The 23,473-nt window shown below is 38.8% G+C and overlaps 1 protein-coding gene and 1 long non-coding RNA gene across 2 annotated transcripts in view; both read left to right on the top strand.

The window, feature by feature from the left end:
* The window catches only part of LOC129726710 (E3 ubiquitin-protein ligase ZNRF2-like), a 51,494-nt gene extending 37,548 nt beyond the window's left edge, over window positions 1–13,946 (top strand). The window contains exons 4-6 of the mRNA XM_055683716.1: window positions 8,515–8,610; window positions 8,835–8,940; window positions 9,011–13,946. Coding sequence (XP_055539691.1) covers window positions 8,515–8,610; window positions 8,835–8,940; window positions 9,011–9,068 — 260 coding nt within the window. The 3' untranslated portion in view covers window positions 9,069–13,946. The remainder of the gene's footprint in view (window positions 1–8,514; window positions 8,611–8,834; window positions 8,941–9,010) is intronic.
* A 112-nt stretch (window positions 13,947–14,058) lies between these two features.
* Window positions 14,059–22,956, top strand: LOC129726717 (uncharacterized). Its single transcript, XR_008728389.1, has 2 exons — window positions 14,059–16,772; window positions 18,055–22,956. It is a non-coding gene; the product is annotated as an uncharacterized LOC129726717 (long non-coding RNA).
* The last annotated feature ends 517 nt before the right edge of the window (window positions 22,957–23,473 follow it).

The raw sequence follows: 23,473 nt of genomic DNA, 5'->3' as shown, positions 1-23,473 counted from the left end.
GAAAGAGGAAAAATATTTCCTCTCCTAAACTTCCCCGAAAAGGTCCTAAGATTTCCCAAAGTGAAATGAAACACAAACAAACAAACCAAACAGTGCTGCGGAAAAACCGAAGCAAACTCCTCCTGGGCTTGCAAATTTAAAGTCCCAGAAGGAGTTCCCAGCACTGCCAGGAACATCTAAAACCCCAGTTGTTCCTTTTGCACTTCCAGTTGATGAAACAAACTCTGGATTAGTGAAATTTTCTTACATTGTGGACTGGATTTTTTAAACTTGCAATGTACCCGATCCAATTAAAATTTTTCTTACAGCATTCCTCCCAACAGTTAGATCATTTTTGAAGCAGTTGACTGCCCAATGGCCCCTCCTTGCAGCGATTGTATCCTTCGATGCCTAATTCATCTGCGTATACGAAGGATTCTATCTCTGTCTTACAGTGGAATTGTAGAAGTATTCTACCAAAAATGGATTCGTTTAAAGTTTTAATAAATAGAAACAAATGCGATGCATTTTCCCTTTGTGAAACTTGGCTTACTTCAAATATTGATCTCAACTTCCATGATTTTAATATTATTCGCCTTGATCGAGACACCCCATATGGAGGAGTACTTTTAGGGATTAAAAAGTGCTATTCTTTCTATCGTATTAACCTCTCCTCGATTCCAGGCATCGAAGTTGTCGCATGTCAAATGACAAAACAAGGTAAAGAGCTTTGTATTGCCTCAATATATATTCCTCCCAGAGCACAGGTTGGGCAACGGCTGCTCTTTGATTTAATAGAACTTCTTCCCTCACCACGTTTGATTTTGGGAGACTTCAACTCTCATGGCGTGGCTTGGGGTTCCTCTTACAATGATAACCGCTCCTCTTTAATCTATAACCTTTGCGATGATTTCGACATGACTATTTTAAACAACGGTGAAATGACACGTATCCCGAAACCTCCAGCGCGCCCAAGCGCTTTGGATCTATCCTTATGTTCGACGTCGCTACGGTTGGATTGCACATGGAAGGTAATCCTCGATCCTCACGGTAGCGACCATCTGCCTATTCTTATTTCAATTACTAACGGGTCAACTCGCATGCGACCAATTGACATTCTGTATGACCTCACACGGAATGTCGATTGGAAGTTATACGAGGAAATGATTTCAAAAGCGGTCGAGTCGATTCAACATCACCCACCACTTGAAGAATACAACCTCCTCGCGGGCTTAATCCTCGACGCCGCGTTGCAAGCCCAAACGAAGAAATATCCCGGCGTAACGATCAAAGAGCGGCCTCCAACTCCGTGGTGGGACAAAGAGTGCTCCGATGTCTACACGCAAAGATCCGACGCGTTTTTGGCCTTCCAGAAGGGAGGTATACCCGACGACTATAAACGGTATTCGGAGCTTAATACCAAGCTCAAAAGCCTGGCTAAAGCAAAGAAACGCGGATATTGGCGTCGGTTCGTGAACGAGACGTCGAGGGAGACATCGATGAGCACTCTTTTGAACACAGCCCGAAGAATGCGGAATCGCGTAACGGCCAACGAAAGCGAGGAGTCTTCAAATCGGTGGATATTTGATTTTGCCAGGAAAGTATGTCCGGACTCTGTTCCTGCGCAAAACTTTGTTCGCGATACGTCTCCGGGTCACGACGCGATAGAATCACCTTTTACGATGGCAGAATTTTCAGTTGCCCTCCTGTCCTGTAACAATAACGCGCCTGGGTTAGATAGAATCAAATTCAACTTGTTGAAGAATCTACCCGGCAATGCCAAGAGGCGCTTGTTGAACTTGTTCAATAAGTTCATGGAGCAAAACATTGTACCGCAGGATTGGAGGCAAGTGAAGGTGATCGCCATCCAAAAACCAGGGAAACCAGCTTCTGATCACAACTCTTATAGGCCGATTGCAATGCTATCCTGTATCCGGAAATTGATGGAAAAAATGATACTCCGTCGTTTAGACCACTGGGTCGAATCAAATGGTCTACTATCAGATACTCAATTTGGCTTCCGCCGTGCCAAAGGGACGAATGATTGTCTTGCGTTGCTTTCAACAGATATTCAGCTGGCGTATGCTCGCAAAGAACAAATGGCGTCTGCGTTCTTGGACATTAAGGGGGCTTTTGATTTCGTTTCTATTGACATTCTTTCGGGTAAACTTCACCGACAAGGATTTTCTCCAATTTTGAACAATTTTTTGCACAATTTGTTGTCCGAAAAGCACATGCATTTTACGCACGGCGATTTGGCAACTTTTCGCATTAGCTACATGGGTCTTCCCCAGGGCTCATGTTTAAGCCCCCTTCTTTACAACTTTTATGTAAATGACATCGACGAATGTCTGGCAAATTCATGCACGATAAGACAACTTGCAGACGACAGTGTAATCTCTGTTACAGGAGCCAAAGCTGCCGATTTGCAAGGACCATTGCAAGATACCTTGAACAATTTGTCTGCTTGGGCTTTACAGCTAGGTATCGAATTCTCTCCGGAGAAGACTGAGATAGTAGTTTTTTCTAGGAAGCATGAACCTGCTCAGCTTCAAACACAATTAATGGGTAAAACGATTTCTCAGGTTTTGGTACACAAATATCTTGGTGTCTGGTTCGACTCTAAAGGCACCTGGGGTTGTCACGTGAGGTATCTGATGAAAAAATGTCAACAAAGATTTTTTTCGAGACAATTCGTACAATAACCGGACAATGGTGGGGAGCCCACCCAGGAGACCTTATAAGGCTTTACCAAACAACGATATTGTCTATCATTGAGCACGGGTGTTTCTGCTTCCGCTCCGCAGCAAACACACATTTGATCAAACTGGAGCGAATACAATATCGTTGTTTGCGTATCGCCTTGGGTTGCATGCAGTCGACCCATACGATGAGTTTGGAGGTCTTAGCTGGAGTACTACCATTGAAAAACCGCTTCTGGAGCCTGTCTTCTCGCATTCTTATCAAATGTGAGGTCTTGAACCGTCCTGTGATTGAAAATTTTGAAAGGTTAATCGAACTTAATTCTCAAACTCGTTTTATGACATTGTATTTCAATCACATGTCCCATAATATGAACCCTTCTTCGAATATTCCAAATCGTGTCGACTTATCAAATACTTCTGATTCTACTGTGTTTTTCGATACATCCATGATAGAAGAAACTCGTGGAATCCCGGATCATTTACGCGTGCAGCAGATCCCCAAATTTTTTTCCAATAAATATCGAAACATCAACTGCGACAATATGTTCTACACTGACGGATCACTTCTTGAGGGGTCCACTGGCTTCGGTATTTTCAATAACAATTTAACCGTCTCCCATAAGCTTGATAATCCTGCTTCTGTTTACGTCGCAGAATTGGCTGCAATTCAGTACACCCTAGGGATTATCGAAAAAATGCCCACGGACCATTATTTCATCTTTACGGACAGTCTCAGTTCCATTAAGGCTCTCCGATCGATGAAAGATGTTAAGCACTCTCCGTATTTCTTGGGGAAAATACGGGAACATCTGAGTGCTTTATCCGAAAATTCGTATCAGATTACCTTAGCGTGGGTCCCTTCTCACTGCTCGATACCGGGCAATGAGAAAGCGGACTCTTTGGCTAAGGTGGGCGCAACAAACGGTGGAATTTATGAAAGACCAATTGCCTTTAATGAATTTTTCTCATTTGTACGTCAGAATACGATCATCAGTTGGCAAAATGCTTGGACCAGAGGGGAACTGGGAAGGTGGTTACATTCCATAATCCCCAAGGTGTCGACGAACCCGTGGTTCAAGGGGTTGGATGTAGGTCGGGATTTCATTTGCGTGATGTCCCGGCTTATGTCCAATCACTATAGATTTGACGCGCATCTCCGTCGTGTTGGGCTCGGGGAAAGTGGTATCTGTGCCTGTGGTGAAGGTTATCACGACATAACTACGTTGTTTGGTCATGCCCTGTACACCGTGACGCCAGGTCTAAATTAATAGCTTTCTTGCAGGCCGAAGGTAGGCAGTCGACTGTTCCTGTTCGTGATGTCTTGGCGAGCCGGGACCTATCCTACATGTCCCTTATATACGTTTTCCTGAAATCCATCCACGCCCCAGTTTAGTCCTACCCCCTTCCGCCTGCATCCAGCCTAACGACAAGAACACGTTAAGACCCCGGATCCGGAAACAGCAATCAGACCCGCACGATACTCTCAAGGCCCGATGGAAACAACCCAATATGCCAGTCCGTAATATCTTGGCCCAGCAGCGGAACATGTGCTTACCTATGGCAATGAAAACCATCATACAGTAAACCAGTGCTTTCATTGCAACATATTATAGCTTTAAGTTACATTTAGTTTCAGCTCATAGTCGGCAGCGAGGATAAAAAATTTGCTTTTAGTTATTAAGATACTTTAGCAAGTAAGCTACCAGATATAATTGGCGCCGTTAAACATTAAATTGTATTTGTGCCGTGTCAAATAAATTATAGATGAACAAAAAAAAAATAGTAAATTGATGGAAAGTTGAGTTGAAAATCAATCATTTTTGCTTAGTTTCGTAGCATTCAACCACTAACCTGTTCGGTTTTTTAGCGGGGAACCGTAAAACCGTTTTGGTACAAACATTAACTGGTAGCAGTCATGAGTATGAGGTTCAAAATTCTACTGTTATGTCAACTATAACTGTGTTTCTGAGAACATTACATCCTTTTGAATGAAGTGTTATGAATTTTCTAAAACTCATTTAGCGTCATTGGCATAACGTGCCGAGCTTTTCTGTTAGGGTTCGGATTAGTTTCGTATATACTGCTGGTTATGCACAGTATCATTGGATTGTGGTGAACATCAAACTACTGGCTCCTAATCACAGTTACACATTGATAAAATTTATTAACTAAGTTCTTCCAAATACATGTAACAGCCTTACAAAAGGCCGATTGATGCAATTGCATTAATTGCATAACAATTTCTTAAATGCATCATGCTTAGTCGCTTACAATAACGCAGCGAAATAATTATATAACTGTAGAATTTGATGAATAATGTCGTGTCTTGGATACCAGCTTCCTGCTTTTTTTTAAGTTACATAAAATGCATACTTTTTCTGATTTAGAGGGATGATTTTAAAGTCACTCACCTTAGATTTTGTCGATCGAGAGGACTGGGCTGGATACTCTGCAAGAATTCCAAGCGTTTTTACGCGCTCCTGGTCGAAACTCAAAGTGGACGATGTTCTCAGCTAATTATGCCAAAACTGTTTCCGAGTTCGACACCCGTTATGCAGTCTAAAGCTAGCTTGTAACAACAGCTGTGCCTATTTTCGCCACAGCAAGATAGCCTCTGTTCTGGACTCCGCTCCGCTGTTCATCTGCTCGAAATCCATTCACTTCAACAGACACACCACGTATCGCCCCGTAGAATCACGAGAAGAAGTGGTTCAAATTTACCCAAAGACGGTATAGACAAAGAGTAGAAGTATTTTTTTTACAAAAGTTCACATCAATGGACAACGTGATTCTATTTCCCTAACAAAAACAATTTGTCAACGCGTTGAATATGCACCCGATCACTTTTCAAGAGTGATGTTTGCAAAGAAAAAAGGGACAAAAATTGCCGATTATGCCGAATTGACCGACATAGTAACCCATGAGTCAGCAGAAAAAAAATTGACAGCTCTATCAATTGAACTCTTAAGTGTGCGCGTTCAAAGAACGGTACCCTGCCGCGTCGGAAACGAACATCGTGCGGCACTTTGTGGACGCCTGATACGCCCGTTCCGACATCTGCAACAGCTTGGCACTATTGTACAACAATCAGAGCATCGCGGCCGACGACCCTTAGCAACAAGAAGCTCCAGAAGATGCTGAGAAGGAAGACCGACGGAAAAGTGGTAACCTCGCTGCGTGCACTTTTTTTTGTATGGACCCCACTGCGGCCAGTAGTTTTTTGATCTGTTGTGGCATTGTCCGGACGTTTTTGCTGTTCGCACGTTTTGTTTTATTACCCTTTTGCAGTGCTACTTATTGAGAAGAGTAATCTGCTTCGTGTTATAGTGCTTATTGTCTTCTCCTTCAGACTTAGTACCTACTTTCCTTCCTTATCGACCTTATCATATCCACCTGCAAGCTATCACTCTAACAGCGTCTAAGATATTATCGAAGCGTTAGACCAGTGGTTATTAAGTCTGGAGGAAAGTTTTATGTTGAAGAGCCTGAGAATGAACTCATACTTAAAGTCCTTTTGCCAACGAATGGCTTGGTTCTACTAAGATTCGAACCTATCACCACTCGCTTGTCAAAGCGGACTCTGTAACCTTGCGGCTACGAAGCTCTTCGAAGCGTGCGCTTGGTCGGGAAACAGTGCGAAAGTACCTGGCGAACATAAACATACATGTCAGAAAGTGACAGTATCGTCCACTGATCTTCGAGCTGCAGCGGCTGAATAAGATGGTCAAGCCGATTTTCCCGATGTGGGAATGATGATGTACGACGAGACTTCCCCCACAAAGGACGTGAGCTTCGAGGTGAAGTTCGTTTCACACACCAAGTTCCCCAAGAAGATGCTGCTGCGGCTGACAATCAGCGAGAAGGGAATGTAAAAATCGCTCTTCTTTCGTTCCGGACTTGCCGTAAACGAGAAAATTTATAGCACTAAGTGCCTGCTGGAAGTTACGTCGTTCATCAAGAAATTCCATTGAAGCAAAGACGCGGTGTTCTGGCCGGATCTGGCGTCGACCCACTACCTGAAGCAATCGTTTGAGGAGATAAAGCAGCTGAATATCGATGTGGTATCTAAGTCGGAAGGACTAAACAAGTTTGCATGCAGTTTTCTAAAACATAGGACAACTATTGGTAGAACGGCAGTATTCTAAACCCAAAAAAAAAAAAAAATCGATAGACAACATGTCAGCGGCCAGATTCCTTTTACTGATTGAAACTGCTGTTGACGGTTGGTCCTCAGTAACCTGCCTAATCAACAGGAAGTCAATCGAAACCAAACAGGATCTCTGGGATTTTGCGTGTGATCCGCTCTGGGAGATTTGCTTGTGATCCGCTGTCCAGAAGCGCTTTCGCTGTGTGTAACCGCCCTTTGCAAACCTTCAGAACCGTTGACAGAAATCTGTGCATCTCACTCGGTTCTGCTGGAATATTTACCGTGTAAATTGTGGCTACCGAACTTTGAAGAGTCTGCCGAGAAGTTTCTATTCCAGCTGCTGTAGTCGTAGAGAAAGAAGATCTGAATGCTTACGATTGATCATAGACCTGATCGGAAAGTGATGGCTCAGAATGAAGAGACACTTTTTGGTTAATAACTCTCCGACGCTGCATGAACCACTTCGCTGATGGCTTCTCCAACGGAGTAGACATAGAGAAAGGTAGAAAACGTTGGCTTCCGGAGAACTGGTCCACCGCAATCGCAACGAGAATTCGGATTCATCATTTTCACTGCAAGTACCTCCCATTTTTTATGCGTGTATCTTCCAGCGTTCGTTCAACACAGCCCATGCAACGTTGTATCGCGCTCAGATCTGTCAAGCTGATGAAAAAGTTTCGAGAAGACAAAAATGATGAAATTTAAAAAATATTTATAGAATATAAATCATTTAAAGCATTCCCGTCGCTAGCTACAACTTTATCTCATCTTTCTGGCAGAGCTCGAATATCGCTACGAAGAAAAAAGTTCGTCTTTTGAAGCTATCCACGAATCAAGCTATTTTCGATGTTTTCATTTGAGCAGAACTGCCAGCCCATAGACTGGTAATTCTAACGAACTCAAGTTCCTTGATTTTCAATTATCCCTAAAGTATACAATCGCCATTGGAGGGTAAGTTACCGAAGCAAGCTGTTCCTGCGTTTGGCATGGATCCTCATCTTGCAAATCCTTAAAATTCAGCGTCTTCGACGGCACGTCGTTTTACTTAGAACGGCACTTCCGTTAATTTTTTTTACCCTCGATGCGCTTCAGTCGCAGTTCTTTTTAATGTAATAAAAAAAATAACACCTCCCGTGAATGACCATTATTTGACACAAAATCAAACATTTCCGCACAACTAAAAGTATTGTGGCATTGCGTACTTTCAATCACTAACGTTTCAAAGCGGATTGCTGAACACATTTTTCAGCTTGGTGAATCACGTTTTGATACGGCCAACTCGACCAGCACTTTGTGCTGACGCCATCCATTGACGATAGCGAGAACTTAGTTTCGCACCTAATTTATTTTTTGAGTTGCCGAGGTTCATCAGTTATAGATTTTTGAAGCATTTCAATCCGATTCATTCAGGTTAAATTATCGACCCTGATTTGTTACTTTCGTTTTTAGGTCCATCCTTCAGCCGAAATATGTACGGTAATAATTAGAACGTCCATATTTACAAGTTAAGATTTGTTTTCATTGACTGCATAATAAATCAAAAAAGCAAACAAAACGGCACGCAAAAGCTCCCAATCTGGTGCCAAGTCAAACGGATAGCATTTTACGCTCCCAACGTATTCCTAAGCCTATATTCATACTTGATAATCAACTACATTCTACATTCTCTCTCTGTTCTTTCAGGCATCAAATGTCCAGTGTGCAGCAAGTTTGTCATGCCGGACGATATAGAGTGTCATTTAGTAATGTGCCTAACGAAGCCTCGTTTGTCTTACAATGGTAAGCGCAATGCTCGCACCGGGTTGCCCTCCACCCCAACAATAAACCTTTCTTCAACGATTTACTACCGGTCGGTCGGTCAGACTGACGACGGGGACGCCACAGAGCCTAAAACTTTACCGGTCTCACTGTTCTCTCTACTTCCTGTGTTTTTTACTCTCTCTCCCTCTCTCTTTTTCTCTGCTTTCATGTGCTGTGCAACCTGGTGGTGTCGCCACGTTCAGAGGATTGCTTAACGGATGCCAAGGGTGAATGTGTTATATGTTTAGAAGATTTATGTCCCGGTGATATCATTGCTAGATTGCCCTGCCTATGCATCTATCATAAAGGGTGAGTACCAGCAGAGAGCCGGTATTGATTTTGGTGCATATGATTAATCTATTTTTTTTTTTCTCGGTAGATGTATCGACAAATGGTTCGAGGTGAATCGCAGCTGTCCGGAACATCCGGGTGACTAGTAATGCTAATGGTGTTAGTCCACACCGGGACTGGGAAACTGTTTTTGTACTAAGCAAGGGGGATAAATCCAGTAGTAACTAAACAAAATATATAGAATTAGTGCAAAGCAAAGCTAGAGCGAGAGAGAGAGAAAAAAAAACAAAAAAAAAAACAGAACAATGCAGGAAAGGTGACTTCTCTTGGTCTCTGCACACTCACCGGTTCGAGAATTGGTGGTTTTTCCCCCTTTTCTGTAAGTAATTTATTTTTTTAACCAATTTTGCAATCAATAAAACCTGTGACAGGCTCTTAACTACGTCCGTCTATCGAGCGGCAGCACCGCGGGTAAGGGTGGGCTTTCGTTTGGAAGTCATTTTTTAATTAAGTTGGATAGTAGGGCTCTGAGAAGTTTCCTTCTAAATTGTGCATTTCATTTGGACAAAGAAAAACGTGTTTAGAACTGGTTTTAGGATGATCCTATTGGTTTCCCATCTTTCGCATGTCGATTGCTAGTTGACGAAAAAATCTAGTACATAGAAATTAGTCGTGGATAGTCGCTTTGTAAATAATCAGACATGTTAAAAATAACAAGGAAAAAGGAGAAGAAAAGAGAGAAAATAAAAACAAACCAGCTAACAGTAAGAGAAAAAATAAACAACTAGATCTAAACGTAAAATCTTCAACTGATAAACTTTAGCAAGAATTACGGATTAAAGTCGAAGCAAATATCTGTAGAGATACTATGTAGTGATATGTAATCCTTTAAGAAAACCGAACAACGGTATTTCGCGGTGAATTTTTGTTCGCTACTCTCTTGAATTGCTAGAGAAAAGTTCAAGCTACGATCAACAACCTTTAAGGACACTTTCATATTTTTTTTCTGTTTCCCTGTCCTTGGCGTGTACTTTTCAACTTATTTCCGAAGAAAGTAGGTTTCTCTTTTGAGAAACGCAATGCCAACAGCGAATAAAAGGAAGCATATTAGTAAAATTAAATACCAAAACCCGAAAATCGAACGAGAGCCTTTCGTTCTGTTGCAGGATTAACTAGTAAATAGTAAATTTAAACAAAACAACTTGGAATGGCTACTCCCCGAGCTTTCGCACTGAATAAGCGATGCGCGAAGCAGATAGCGTCCTTCGTCACCGTGACCACCGGGGATGATAATGAGACCGCAATGCAATTTGAGACCTTCGCGATGGTGGTGGGCACGCAAATTATCATCATTCTAGATAGATAGAATAAATTAACGACGAGATCCCCAAGATCTAGTCTGTGTGTAGGAGGGTGTGTAGGTATTGTTGATGCGATTATGTTTCGCTGAACTTTCCAATTTGCCAACGAATCAACATTTGTGCCGGAGTTTTGTGCCGTTTACTAGCGTTGGCTCTTCCGGTAAGAAGGTTTTTTTTTTCATGGCAGATTATAATGTGACATTTTTGTTTTCTGCGTCGCCTTCATTTTTTTCAGTTCTCGACGAACTTTGACCCTCTTTGGTTTGTAGTCTTCCGGGGCATTCTAACAATCGAACGAGGCATAAAATGTATACCATTTCGTCTGTAACTTTACGTCGATGATCGTTTTTTCGTCTCCAGATCTCGATGTCAACTTCAGGTTCCGTCAATGTTTCTATTTTTGACATCTATCATTTTTCTATAATTTAACGTTTGACATTTTACTGTTTTTTTTAAAATAATTTTTTGTCAAATGTGGCCTCTATAAATTTTATTGGTTTCTGCAGCGTTTATCATTTTTTTTTATTTCAACTTTTATTCAATTTGTGATGGTCTATTTTTTATGTTTTTTTTGCCTATTTTTCAAATGTTACGATGTTTTTATTTAAAATTCTTGCCATCACTTAGCACTAGATGATTCTCCCATCAGTTTCAATAGGCATATATATTCTTTCATTTGTATAAACTTTTAAAATGCTTTTCTCAATTTTTATCTGCTTACTTCTTTCGTCAATGCTTTGGATTCAAACTGTTTGACATTTTGAAATAAAGTTAAACAATTGTTTTTTGTACAATTTAAAATTTTCATTATTTTTCAAGCATCTTTTCTTAACAAAAGATTTTCTATTTTCATTACAAAAACAATAAAACTCGAACTCAAAAATAATACTTTAGAACGCAGCGAAAACTACTAAAAAAATTACTTTAAATTTCTTCTTTCTTTGATTTCTAATTCACTTCCCCTGGTTTCTAGTCACTGAACTAGAAAGAGCGTCGCTTCTCAGGTCGCTGCAGAAATTACCAGATTCGACCTCGTTTTATGTTTAGCAGTCTTCCGAAGCACTCTGCCAATCGAACAAGGTATAAAATATATATGAAATTTCGTCTGCATAATTTCGTCCTACTTCTAGGATGACTTCGGGTTCTGTTTGAAAAGATCCACTATTTTCAATGAAGTTTTAAAGTCAGTTACTCTTACCTACATTGTAATTTTTTTTTCAATTTTATACCTAAATTGGAGACAATTTTTACAATAGTTTTATCTCCTTTGTCATTTGTTGGGTTTCGAATATTTTGCCAGTTATTTTTTTTTTTAAGTTTTCTAGCTATTTCTATTAAGATATGTTTATTTTTTCGTTTTGGCCTTATAATTTTCGCTTTTGTACATAAGTTCTTTTCGACTTTCAGTCGTATTAATAACGCTTGCACAGCAGTGTGCGACAGATACTGTTCGCTAACTGGGCGACGAGCACTTCCCAGTTAATGAAATCAGCTCGCTAACTGGGATATCATCCCAACGCCAAGGGGGAATTCGATGGTTAACGCTGCTTCGCGACAATTTCATAAAAGGCTTTCGTTCTCAAGTTGATCACCAAACAGGGAAGCCACAACTACAAACTTATCTCTCAAATAAAGCTTTTAAACTTTAGTTTTATATAGCGAGTACATTTATCAGCTTTATTATTATTTCTGTATTTTAAATGGTCGGCGTGCGACCAGACCGAACCAAGCGCCATATTTTAAAAAATCGAGTTCACCAGTGGATGTTTAAATTGATAATCTATCTTTCATGAAAAAACGAAATCATTTGAACAGTTTATAATGGTATTATTACAAAATTTCTCTGCAGCAGCCTGCAGGAAATATAAGGGGTGATTAAACTTTGATCGCCGTCGCACGCCGACCAAATATTCTCGATTAGAGAAACTTAAATTTTTCAGTTTTTATTCCCAATCCACATGCCCCTCGTTAGTTCTGATATTTGAGGTTTGTTGTCTTTTTAACTGGGAATCCTCCCAGTTAGCGAGCGCCCAGTTAAACAGAAGCCCAGTTAAAGCGTGCCCAGTTAGCGAATAATTACTGTAGTTAGGGATGAGCAAAAGAATAAGTCGGCAGTGGAATGTGATGCCGTAGACAGGGAGATGGCGGGTTCATGTCCCGTCGGGATGTAGTATATTTTTCCAAATCTGTATCGTAGTATCGTAGTTCGCTTATTTTTCGCTTTCCCTACTGCACACATTGTCTGGTTAATGAACTTGAATGTTAACGGGTAAAAGCCGTTGTTAAAAATAGAAATTTAGTTCGAAAAATTCCTTCCGACTATTTGGATTTTTTGTGTGTTCTATCATACTATAAAAATACATTTTCATTGATTTTTTATTAGTTTTTTTCAATGTTAACACTTCAACATCACGTTTTTTAAAAAAAAAAAACGTTTCGTCGATTGTTTTCTATTTGGCAATTTTTACATATTTTTCCCCGGAGTTTAGCACTTGTTGGTATTTTTTTCAACATTGTATTCGACTTTTGTGTTGTTTTTAACTGTTTTTGTTCGCAATTCGTCATACTTTCTCTGGAAAAGAGTCATATTCTTTTTTTTTCTTTTTGTAGTGTTCCGGGACTCTCTGCCAATCGAATGCGGCATAAAATTCCTATCCAGAATTTTGTCTTAAAACGTTTCAACAGTCATAACTATTTTATTCTTTTTAAAATATTTTGCAGAGGTTATCATTTTCATTTTTTTTTGTGGCTTATACCGATTTTTTTGCAATTTGTCATATTTTGTTTGGTTAGTGAAATTACGGAAGCCTTATTTTTCTCAGTTCGCTACGGAAGTTAGCAGATCACTTACCGAACGAAGAACTTTCTCGGTGAGCTTAGACCTTCCGTTGCGTTTTGCAGTCTTCCGGGGGTCTCTGCCAATCGAACAAGTGATCAAACGCATCAAATTTCATCTGCAATTTTTCAGCTTTTAATTCTGTTTGAAAAAATCCGTTACTTGAAGGAGTTTCAGCGTCAGTTTCTCTGGCTTTTCTTTTTTCAACTCTAGACCGCACTTAATTTTATTTTATATTCGTTAATTTTCCAATTTTTGGTAATTTTCTGCCTATGATTTTCTAGTTTTGATTCTGTTTATTTTGAAGTAGAATACTTCTCTCAGGAAGTTCGGCTACATAGGGATGTGAAATGAAAATCTAAAACCGAAAAAAGTGAAAAATATGTCCAATTTCAAATGCTAATAAATCGGTTAGTTTTCGATGGATTTCCTTCGTTCTTACAGCAATAGATTGGAAAATCTTCTAAGATTCTTCCAAAATAAAGATAATTGTAATTTTATTATTCAAACTATTGTACTATTGAAAATAGTTAAGCCTTGTCAAAACGGAAAATTAGACCTCTGATTGGTCGTTATAAAACTGCTTTCCAAGCACGGTCGACATAATCATATACCTTGCAGTTTAAAATATGCTATTTGGCCTATATAAGACCGGGGCCGTCCATAAAACACGAAACTCAATTTTTAATATTTTTTGGCACTTTCTTCCTTTTTATAGAATTATATGATCTTTGACCACAAGTAGTGCCACCGGGCGTCTTCCCCATTGAAAAAAACGTCATTTATGGACGACCCATCGAAATAAACAAATTTTAAATATATATACATATATATATATATATATATATATATATATATATATATATATATATATATATATATATATATATATATATATATATATATATATATATATATATATATATATATATATATATATATATATATATATATATATATATATATATATATATATTTAAATAAACTAAAACAACATAAGTAACACAAACTAATTACAAATTGAAAAAGTCATCATCATCATCATCTTCCGCTGTGATCGCTTGAATCTTGTGTTGAATTGTTTCCAGAAAATTTGAAATTCATTATACTTATCAGCAAGAAAAATGTCTTTCGCTGCAATTTTCATTTCTTCTAGTGATTTTCGATGTTTCATTGTTTCATATATATGTTATCTTCCTAATCACCATAACACCATGACTCGACAACTTACTAGACAGTGAATTAGGTGGTGCCGCTGAAATTGAAGGCTTCATAATAAAATTCAACAAATTTATGAATTCGAAAACCAAGACACTGGAATGACACAACGTTCTAAATGAATACGAAAAGATGCGGAGTGCGACGACTGTTCTTTGTTTTACCTAAATTTTGACTGTAGTCACAACCGTGGCAAACTGCGGCAACTAAACTTTTAAGCTACTTTTCTACCAAAAATCAGGTTTTTTTAAAATTTTCTTAGTGTCAGGCCTACTATAACCAAATTTTACAATATCTAATGAAAAGGGTTTGTTTTGCACAATATTTACAACAACTTTTCCTTTGACGTCAAAAAAATCCAAGCTATCCTTGAAGCTACAGAGCGTTTCAAAGTAATGTACTTTTTTCAAAAAAAAAACCAAAAAATTCAGATTTCATGATTTTGCACCCAAATTTTGGATTTAGACACTTGAATGTTATAGCAATAAAGGAAAAATATTATGAAACAGCTAACGAAAATAAAATTTTTTTTTGGCTGATGGCCAGCGATTCCCCACTGTGCATAGCAATGGATAGCGCACCAGTTGCAGCGGATCTCAGCATCGATAGCAGCTAGGCCAACTGATGCAGGGGCAGCGGATACCAATGGTAGCGTATAGCGGCCACAACTGTGGCATGGCTATTGATAGCGTAATAGTTGCAGAGGGTATATCTGACCATGAAGCATTTATGTAATAGTTGAATGAAAGTTGCAATTGCAGCAATCGCCCTTTTTCAAGGCTACTAAATGTATTTGGAAGAGCTGAATGAATGGTTATTAATAAACTGCAACTAAGGTTTGATGCTGCTGCAAATGCACAGCAGTATGATGTTTATTACGATTTGTTGATACTGTGCTTAACAAGCGGTATATACGAAACAAATCCGATTTAGAAATGACTGACACGCAAGCAGCCGGGTTATCTTTCTTGTAAAAGTATTCTACTTCAACCTTGCGGTCGTGGCTTTGCACACAACCCTCCTGTGATTTTTTCGTTCCGTTTTGTTTTCACTTTGTTTTGCATCGTTTCTTTCCGACTGTTTAGTTTTTTGAGCGTTTTATCAAAAAATACTATTTTTAATAATTTTCAGGACAAAAATCAGTTCGCAGCTACAGATTGCTTGACAAAATGAAAATCTTTTACTAGAAATGTTACCGTTTTTTTTTTTTGAATTTTGTTGGCTTCCGGAGCACTTTACGAATTTTACCCGAAAACGTTTCAACAGCCATAACTATTTTAATCATTTTAAAGATATTGTCTTTTCTGGTCGACTTCGAACGTTTCATTTTATCGTTTGTTTCTTCAATAATAATATTTTTTCGACTATTTGGAACTTTTTATTTTTTTTTATTTTTGGCAATTTTGGGTTTTGTGGCGGATTGACTAGCAGGAAAATATTTTAATTCGTTTTACTTCATTAGGCTATTGCTCTGTGTCCATAATTGGGTCATTATTAATTATGAAGGTTCAGTTTTCAGTTAGTTCAAGTTAGCACCGGGAAAACAATCTAGCAACGAACGAAGAACTAAACAGACTAACGATCGGAAACTCGGAACATGGAACTGCCGATTATTCGATATCTATTGGAAGCACTTGAGTACTTGCCGATGAATTGAAGAGTCGCAAGTTAGATATCTTAGCACTGCATAAGGTGTGCTGGAAAGATTCTACGGTACGTACGTTCCGGGATGGTCTTACCATCTACCAGAGTTGCGGCAATACACATGAGCTGGGTATCGGCTTTTATCGTAATGGACGAGATGCAGAAGCCCGAAAGTGCCAGTTGAGGACCAAAGGCCGGTTTTTCAATGATAGCATCAGCAATATGCACAACCCTCACCTCAGAAGCACCGAGGGCAGCTGGAGGGCGAATACGACCGCTGCCCAACACATGATATCAAGATCATCATTGGGGGATTCATCGCTCGAATCGGCCAGGAGGAGGAGTTTAAACCGGTAATTGGAAAGTTCAGCGTGCAACAGCTGACCAACAACCTTGTCACCTCTAAGAATATGGCCGTACAGGGTGCGCCATAATTACTGCAACAAAAATGCAAAGTTGGTTTGCGGGTCGATATTTATTAGGCCCAGAAAACGAATAACAATCAGAGCTGGACCTTCATGCAAGACGGTGCCCCGGCTCACTCAAAGAAGACCGTTCAAGACTGGTGCAAATCCAACTTTCCCTCTGTCATCACCAAGGATGAGTTGCCTACAAACTCGCCAGATCTCAACGTGATAGACTTCTCGATTTGGGGGAACAAATTTGGAAGAATTGAAGAAGTCTCTGCTCAATTTACTGGAAGGAAATTCCACAAAATGACTACGGTCCTCCGTCGAGTCTTACCATAAGCGTCTCCGAGCTGCCATCAGAGCTAAAGGAGGACACATTGCGTGGGTTGTTTTTTTATTGTTTTTATTCAATAAGTGAGGCCGTTATAAATTTTATTTTCATTTTATGTCACCCCCCCCCCCCCCCTTAAAAAATCTTAAATATTGGAAGGGAAAGAAAAAAAAGCTCATACCGTTTTATTCATTTTATTGGTTTTCCGACAGCATTAATGCTTAATTTAGGAATGAACAAGTCCAGTGACAGAGAGTGTCGTCAAAAGGCAAGCGAAATAGATAATACAGTCATACCTCGATATAAGGCAACTTTATTTTTATTTTCGTTACGTTATATCGAGTAACGTTATATCGATGCAAAATTTTTTTTTTTAATTTATGCAAGAATGTTAATGGTTGCTCAAATATGCGCGAAAACCCATTTTCCATCACCTATCAGTATTTTTTAACCTTTCTTATGCCCATTTAGAAATATTTTCAGAGGCAAAAAAAATTTTTTTTTTTCAATTGATACACAGGTTACTCAAAGATGCGTGAAAACCTATTACCCATCACCTATCAGTAATTTTAAACCATTCTTATGCCCATTTAGGACAATTTTCAACAAGCAAAAAAAAATTTTTTTAATTGATGCAAGACTGTTGACGGTTACTCAAAGATGCGCGAAAACCTATTTCCTATCACCTATCAGTATTTTTTAACCTTTCTTATGCCCATTTAGAGAAAATTTCAACAAGCAAAAAAAAATTTTTTTCTAATTGATGCAAGACTGTGTATTGTTACTGAAGGATGCGTGAAAACCTATTTTCCATCACCTATTAGTATTTTTAAACCTTTTTCATGCCCATTTAGGACAATTTTCACATTAGTTCCATAAATTTTAAAACTTACTACAACACTTTTTTGAAGCAATTTACACCCCGAAAACAGTTGCTGTATCATTTATTTTCAATTTCAATACATTTTCAAAGTTACGTTATATCGAGGTAAAAGTTACGTTATATCGAGGCTCCCTTATATCGAGGTTGCCTTATATCGAGATATGACTGTAATAATAATAAAGCGTTATTTTTCAACATTTATTTGAGTGCAAGTTACAAACGTCATAACTTGCACACAAACTTTTATCAACAATATTTCTTTTTTATCGTCTCGGTGTTATTTATTTTTTGCCACCCCCTTTGCTAAGTTTGATAACCTTGGACATAAAAAGAATTCGAAATTTGTATCAGCCTTATTTTCATTTAAAAAATTTTTTCTTGCTTGCCAAAAACATGGTAAACGGTGCTCTGTTTCTTGTTTCAATAATTATGGCGCACCCTTCTTCCAGCACAACTTCCCACATCGATATACCTGGAGGTCACCAAATCAAACAGAATCGCAAATCGATCACGTATTGATAAATTATCGGCACTTCTCGGATATCACCGGCGTCAAAACTTACCGAGGCGCCAACATCAATTCGGACCACTACCTAATAATCGATCGAAGACTCGATACCTGCGCCCGCCACGTTACAATCTCGTGCGACTGAGACAAATCGACGTCGCTGAAAAATACGCGCATTGGAAGCATCGCTGCCGGAAGAGGGCGAGTTAGCTAAGCCATCAACATGTGAACGAAATCGACTGAATGAGTGGTTTGACGATGGTTTTGGACGAGAAGAACGCTGCGCGGGTACTAATGTTGCGTCGAGCTATCCATCAGAACGTGGAACGACATAGCTACAACAGGAGACAGCAAAACCAACTTTTCCTAGAGGAAAAGCGCCGCCATGAAGAGAAGGAGCTCGTGGTACTAGAACAGCTAAATTACTCTCATGAGACGCGAAAGTTTTACCAGGAACTCAACGCAACCCGCACAGGTTTTGTGCTGTGATAATGAAGGGAAAATTCTGGTGGTCGATCGTGAGGTGACCGGAAGGTGAAAGCAGCTCTTCGATGAACACTCGAATGGCGTACAGTAAAAGTGCCGAGACGGCGATGGAAATGTCATCATCGATGGAACAGCGCAAAACTGCAAATCGGCCGGCAAAATGGTGCCGGAGCGGAACTTACCAAGATGGGCTCGGATAAGTTGGCCGAGTGCATGCATCGATTGATTGTTAATATCTGGCATATCGAACAGCTGCCGGAGGAGTGAAAGGATGGGTTTATATGCCCTATCTACAAAAAGGGCGGCAAATTGGACTATCGTGCGATCACCATCTTGAATGCCGCCTACAAAGTATTTTCCCAAGAAATCTTCCAACGTCTGTTGCCACTAGTAAATAGATTCGTGGGAATTTACCAAGCTGGCTTCGTAGAAGGCCGGCCAACAACGGACCAGATCTTCACTTTGCGGGAGATCCTTCAAAAGTGTCGCGAGCACAGAGTCCCTACCCACCATCATTCATCGATTTTGAAGCCGCATATGATAAAATTGACCGGAAAGAGATCCGACTGATTAAGGCTACGATGGATGGAAACGATGGGTGGATTATCCGGTGCAATCTCGCAGTGGACTTCGGCAAGGTGATGGTCTCTCTTACCTACTGTTCAACGTTGCCCCAGAAGTACATAGTTATGCGACGAGTGCACAGTGTTTTATTTTGCCGTTTTCGTGCGATTAATTGAATAGCGACGAAAATGTTTATTATAGCCATAATGTATGTTCGGAGAAGTTTCAAGATATTCAAAAATGCATCTTACGAGGTAGGAAGATGAGTGATCAATCCACCTAAAAGTGAGATAGAAAATTTACTTTTTCATCAGATTGAGATAGACGCGTGTAAAGTTTTCTATGAAAAGGCACTGAAATTTTCAATTTTCGTTATAACTTTTTTCTCAGATTTTTCCGAGTTTTCGAATCTTCTACAAAATTATCAGGCATCCGAAAATGCCTGTTTATGCTAAACATTGTTATTTTTTTTCTCCTAAAATAAAAAAGTTATTGGACATATTTCGATATTTTGGGAATACTTCCACCTCAACCATCTTCAAAATACGCACTTTTACGCAATTGGTAGTTCCATACGATGAAATAATTATCTTTAGACTTTTAATTAAAGGTACAAACTTTTGTATGTAAGAGTATGTAAGTAGCCTTTTCGTCTGTTTTTCAAAGCGATGACGATTTTTGTATACAAAAATATAAAAAAAAACAAGTTTTGAGTTTCGAAGGAGGCACTTAGCGATCTTGAGTTAAGCATGCATGCATGCTTCGATAAGGTTCGAAAAAATGGAAAATATTTTAGAAATAGATTAACTAAAAATTGAGTTTTTTCGGTATATTTAGTTATGTTCAGTAATGTAAGCGTGGATGAAAATAGTAGCTTCTTTCCAAATTCCATTTATTGTTCTTCCCCGATTTCAAAAGGGGCGAGCAAGATTTCGCGTCTTTAATGTCCACTTTTGGCTATCCACGTGCTTCTGTGATAAGAGGAACCTGCGATATGAGCAACTAATGCAGTAGATCCTCGTGAGCGCTTTTACGGAATATCTTATGATATTCTCGATATCTGAAGATGAAATCTCTGCGCGCCTCTTTTAAAATCGGGGAAGGAGGATAAATGGAAATCGAAAAGAAGCTACTATTTCTATCGACGCTTTCATTGTTGAATATAACTGAATATGAGAACAAATCAATTTTTGCATGTAAAAATCAGCATGAAGCATCAGCTTCGAAAAACAGACGAAAAGGCTGCTTACATACTCTTACATTCAAAAGTTTGTACCTTTAATTGAAAGTCTAAAGATAGTTATTTCATCCTATGAAGCTGCCACTTGCGTAAAATTGCGTACTTTGGAGCTGGTTGAGGAGAAAGTATTCCCAAAAATATCGAAATATGCCCAATAACTTTTTTATTTAAGGAGATAAAAAATAACGATGTTCAGCATAAACATGCATTTTTGGATGCCTGATAATTTTGTAGAAGATTTGAAAACTCGGAATAATCTGAGAAAAAAGTTATAACGAAAATTGTTATTTTCAGTGTCTCTTCATAGAAAACTTTATGTTGCTCGTAATATGTAAGACATAGAAACATGATGTCTTCTACAAAGTTTCTTGACTCAAGATCACCTAAAATGTTGCCGAAGACAAAACGCTTATGAGACCGTTCTCTACGGACGCGAGACGTAGACACTACTCGATGAGGACTAGCAAGCACTCGAAGCTTTCGAGCGACGGGTGCTAAGAATCATGTTTGACGGTGTCACGAGCTAGAGCAACTCACTGACGAACTCAGTATCTCAAAGATGGTCAAAGCCGGACGGATACGCTGGGCAGGATATGTTGCACGAAGACTGGACAACTACCCTGCTAACGGATGTTCGCTGGAAATCTGGTCAGTACACGGCAAAGAGGAGTGCAGCGAGCAAGGTGGTTTATTGTTTCGACATTTTCGAGAAAAATTTGTAAGTTGATTCTCTTATCTTTATTTTTAAATAGACATTCTCTTCATAAATGTTCAATTATTTTTCGCCTTTTCTTTTCAACTTTTGTCGCCTTTTATATGTTTTTATCCAACTTTTTTTTACTTTATCTCTTTCGTGAATTAATCGATATTTCTTTTAAATTTCAAATTTTTTACTAGTTTTTAAGATTTTAAAACTTTTTGCCATTTTTTTAACATTTTTTTTACGAAAACAAATACAAACCAAAAAATAATATGCTATAATCTATTGAAAATTGTCAAAATTTAAAACAGAACCTAGATAAATTCAGAATTTGGTTTTCCTCATTATTTCAAACAAATTAATGAACTGGCACATCCATTGTTCAAAATTTCATTCGAGTTCACCTCAAATTTGTAGAGCTTGAACCTTGATGCGATTTTGAAAGGTGTCCAAATTCTCTCTCTAAATACTTTTATTTTCCTCTGTTAAAAATATTTCTGCTTGTGAAATGTCCGACGTTTCGTACCTTTTTGAATACATCTCCAGGAGGCTTGAGAGGTTCAGTGTAAAATTTCAATGCTTAAACAGTGCCCCCATCCGAACACAGAAAACGTTCCTTTTTATTTGTCTTCACCTATCATTCATTTGACACGGCACTAAAAAATCTCTAGTTTTCGCTTCCCCTCCACTGCGTACTTTCGGGGCTTTCTATTCTCAACGAATGTTTGAAGGTTTTTTGTACCAACAACAAGTAAGCAAATGCAAGAATAAACTAGCGAATCCAAAGAAAAAAACAGTCTAGAAAGCAACACAACAAAAAGGGGAAACTAGGACAAATTAAACAGTATCACTCTAAACAAAACTGATTGTAAATAGCGCTAAACAAGTGAAATATGAAGCAAAAAATATCTTATTGTTTACGTTTAACCACTAAGAATTTAAAGCGAGCAGAGCTGTGCTGTAAGCGAAAAGGAGAACAAGAGAGCGAGAGAGAACGGAAGAACGAGCATGCGAGCAAAAGTACAGAATTGAGACACTGCTGCTGCAGGGAGGGAGAAAAAAGGAAATCACATACGGCATAATGAAAATGTTTTTTGGTGTATTTTAAAACCCCTTAAAAGTTAAGTGAAATAAATAATAGCCATTAAATGAGAGATGAATAAGTCTTAATCTGTGATTACTATTACAATTAAAGAACAAAAAAAAATGATAAGGATTTATTTTGAAGTTATTTTTTCCCTTGAAAAAAAAAAAAGTTAAAAACTGTTTGATCAATCAACATCCAGTTCTGTTTCCTATCTATCATTTCTGCAACCGAACATTAAGGAATGTTAACTAGAAAGAGAGAAAAAATTGCTCATTTAGTTGCCCCCGACTCCGGGAAGGAGGGGTGGTGGAGAGTAAGCTTTGGTTGCTCCTTCTCGCCGTATAGATCGCCTTTAGGCGATACCTGTAGGATCCGGAACCTACTAGGACAACAAAACAACAACCGATACAGACAGGCAATGAATGAGAGAAAAAAGATTAAACAAACGAGCAACTAAAAGTAGTGAAACGGAAACAGTCTGCAGACAAACAAAAACAAAACAAAAAAAAGTAAAAAGCAGCCAGAAATCTCCGACGAATAATGATATAAATAGTGTGATGCACATACAAAATGCGACGAAAAAAGGCGCGCACGGAGGTGTTAATTTTAGCAATTGGAATGAAACAATGAACATGCTAAATGGAAAAAAAGTAATATAAAGAACACGCATGGAAATAATATTCAATTAACCATCTATGTATATGTATGTAAGCATATAAAGGTTTTACTCATAATAATTGAAATACAAACAAAAATTGAAAACGTTCGAGGTCTGGTGAGTTTGTGATTGTTCATTGTGGAAAGAAAGGCCTAACAATTGCCCGCGTTATCGCGAGGCTCTCTCTATTTAAGGTGGAAGTGCGTCGAAGCCATAAATGGCTGACTCCTGGTGGCTTTTTGCCTTTCTCCTAGAAAGGTATAGCAATCACTTGCAAAACCGAAAGTATAAAAGTGCTCCAAAGGGCCGAATGGCATATATCACTCGACTCAGCTCGACGAGCTGAGCATTTTCTGTATGTGTGTGTGTATGTGCAGATTTTTATTCTCATTCACTTTTCTCAGAGATGGCTGGACCGATTTTCATGAAATTAATTGCAAATGAAAGGTCTTGTTGCCCCATAAGACCCTATTGATTTGTTTTGCAGTCGGACTATTACTTTGCCTGTTATGTTTAAAAATGTGAAATCCAGCTATGCAAAGGAACATATTTCGAAGACTACTTGGACTCACTCACTTTTCTCAGAGATGGCCGACCCGATTTCCACAAAATTAGTGTCAAATGA

Source organism: Wyeomyia smithii, chromosome 1 (assembly GCF_029784165.1).
Source record: "Wyeomyia smithii strain HCP4-BCI-WySm-NY-G18 chromosome 1, ASM2978416v1, whole genome shotgun sequence".
Lineage (NCBI taxonomy): Eukaryota > Metazoa > Arthropoda > Insecta > Diptera > Culicidae > Wyeomyia > Wyeomyia smithii.
Note: the sequence above shows the minus strand (reverse complement) of the source record. Positions and strands in the feature narration are given on the sequence as shown.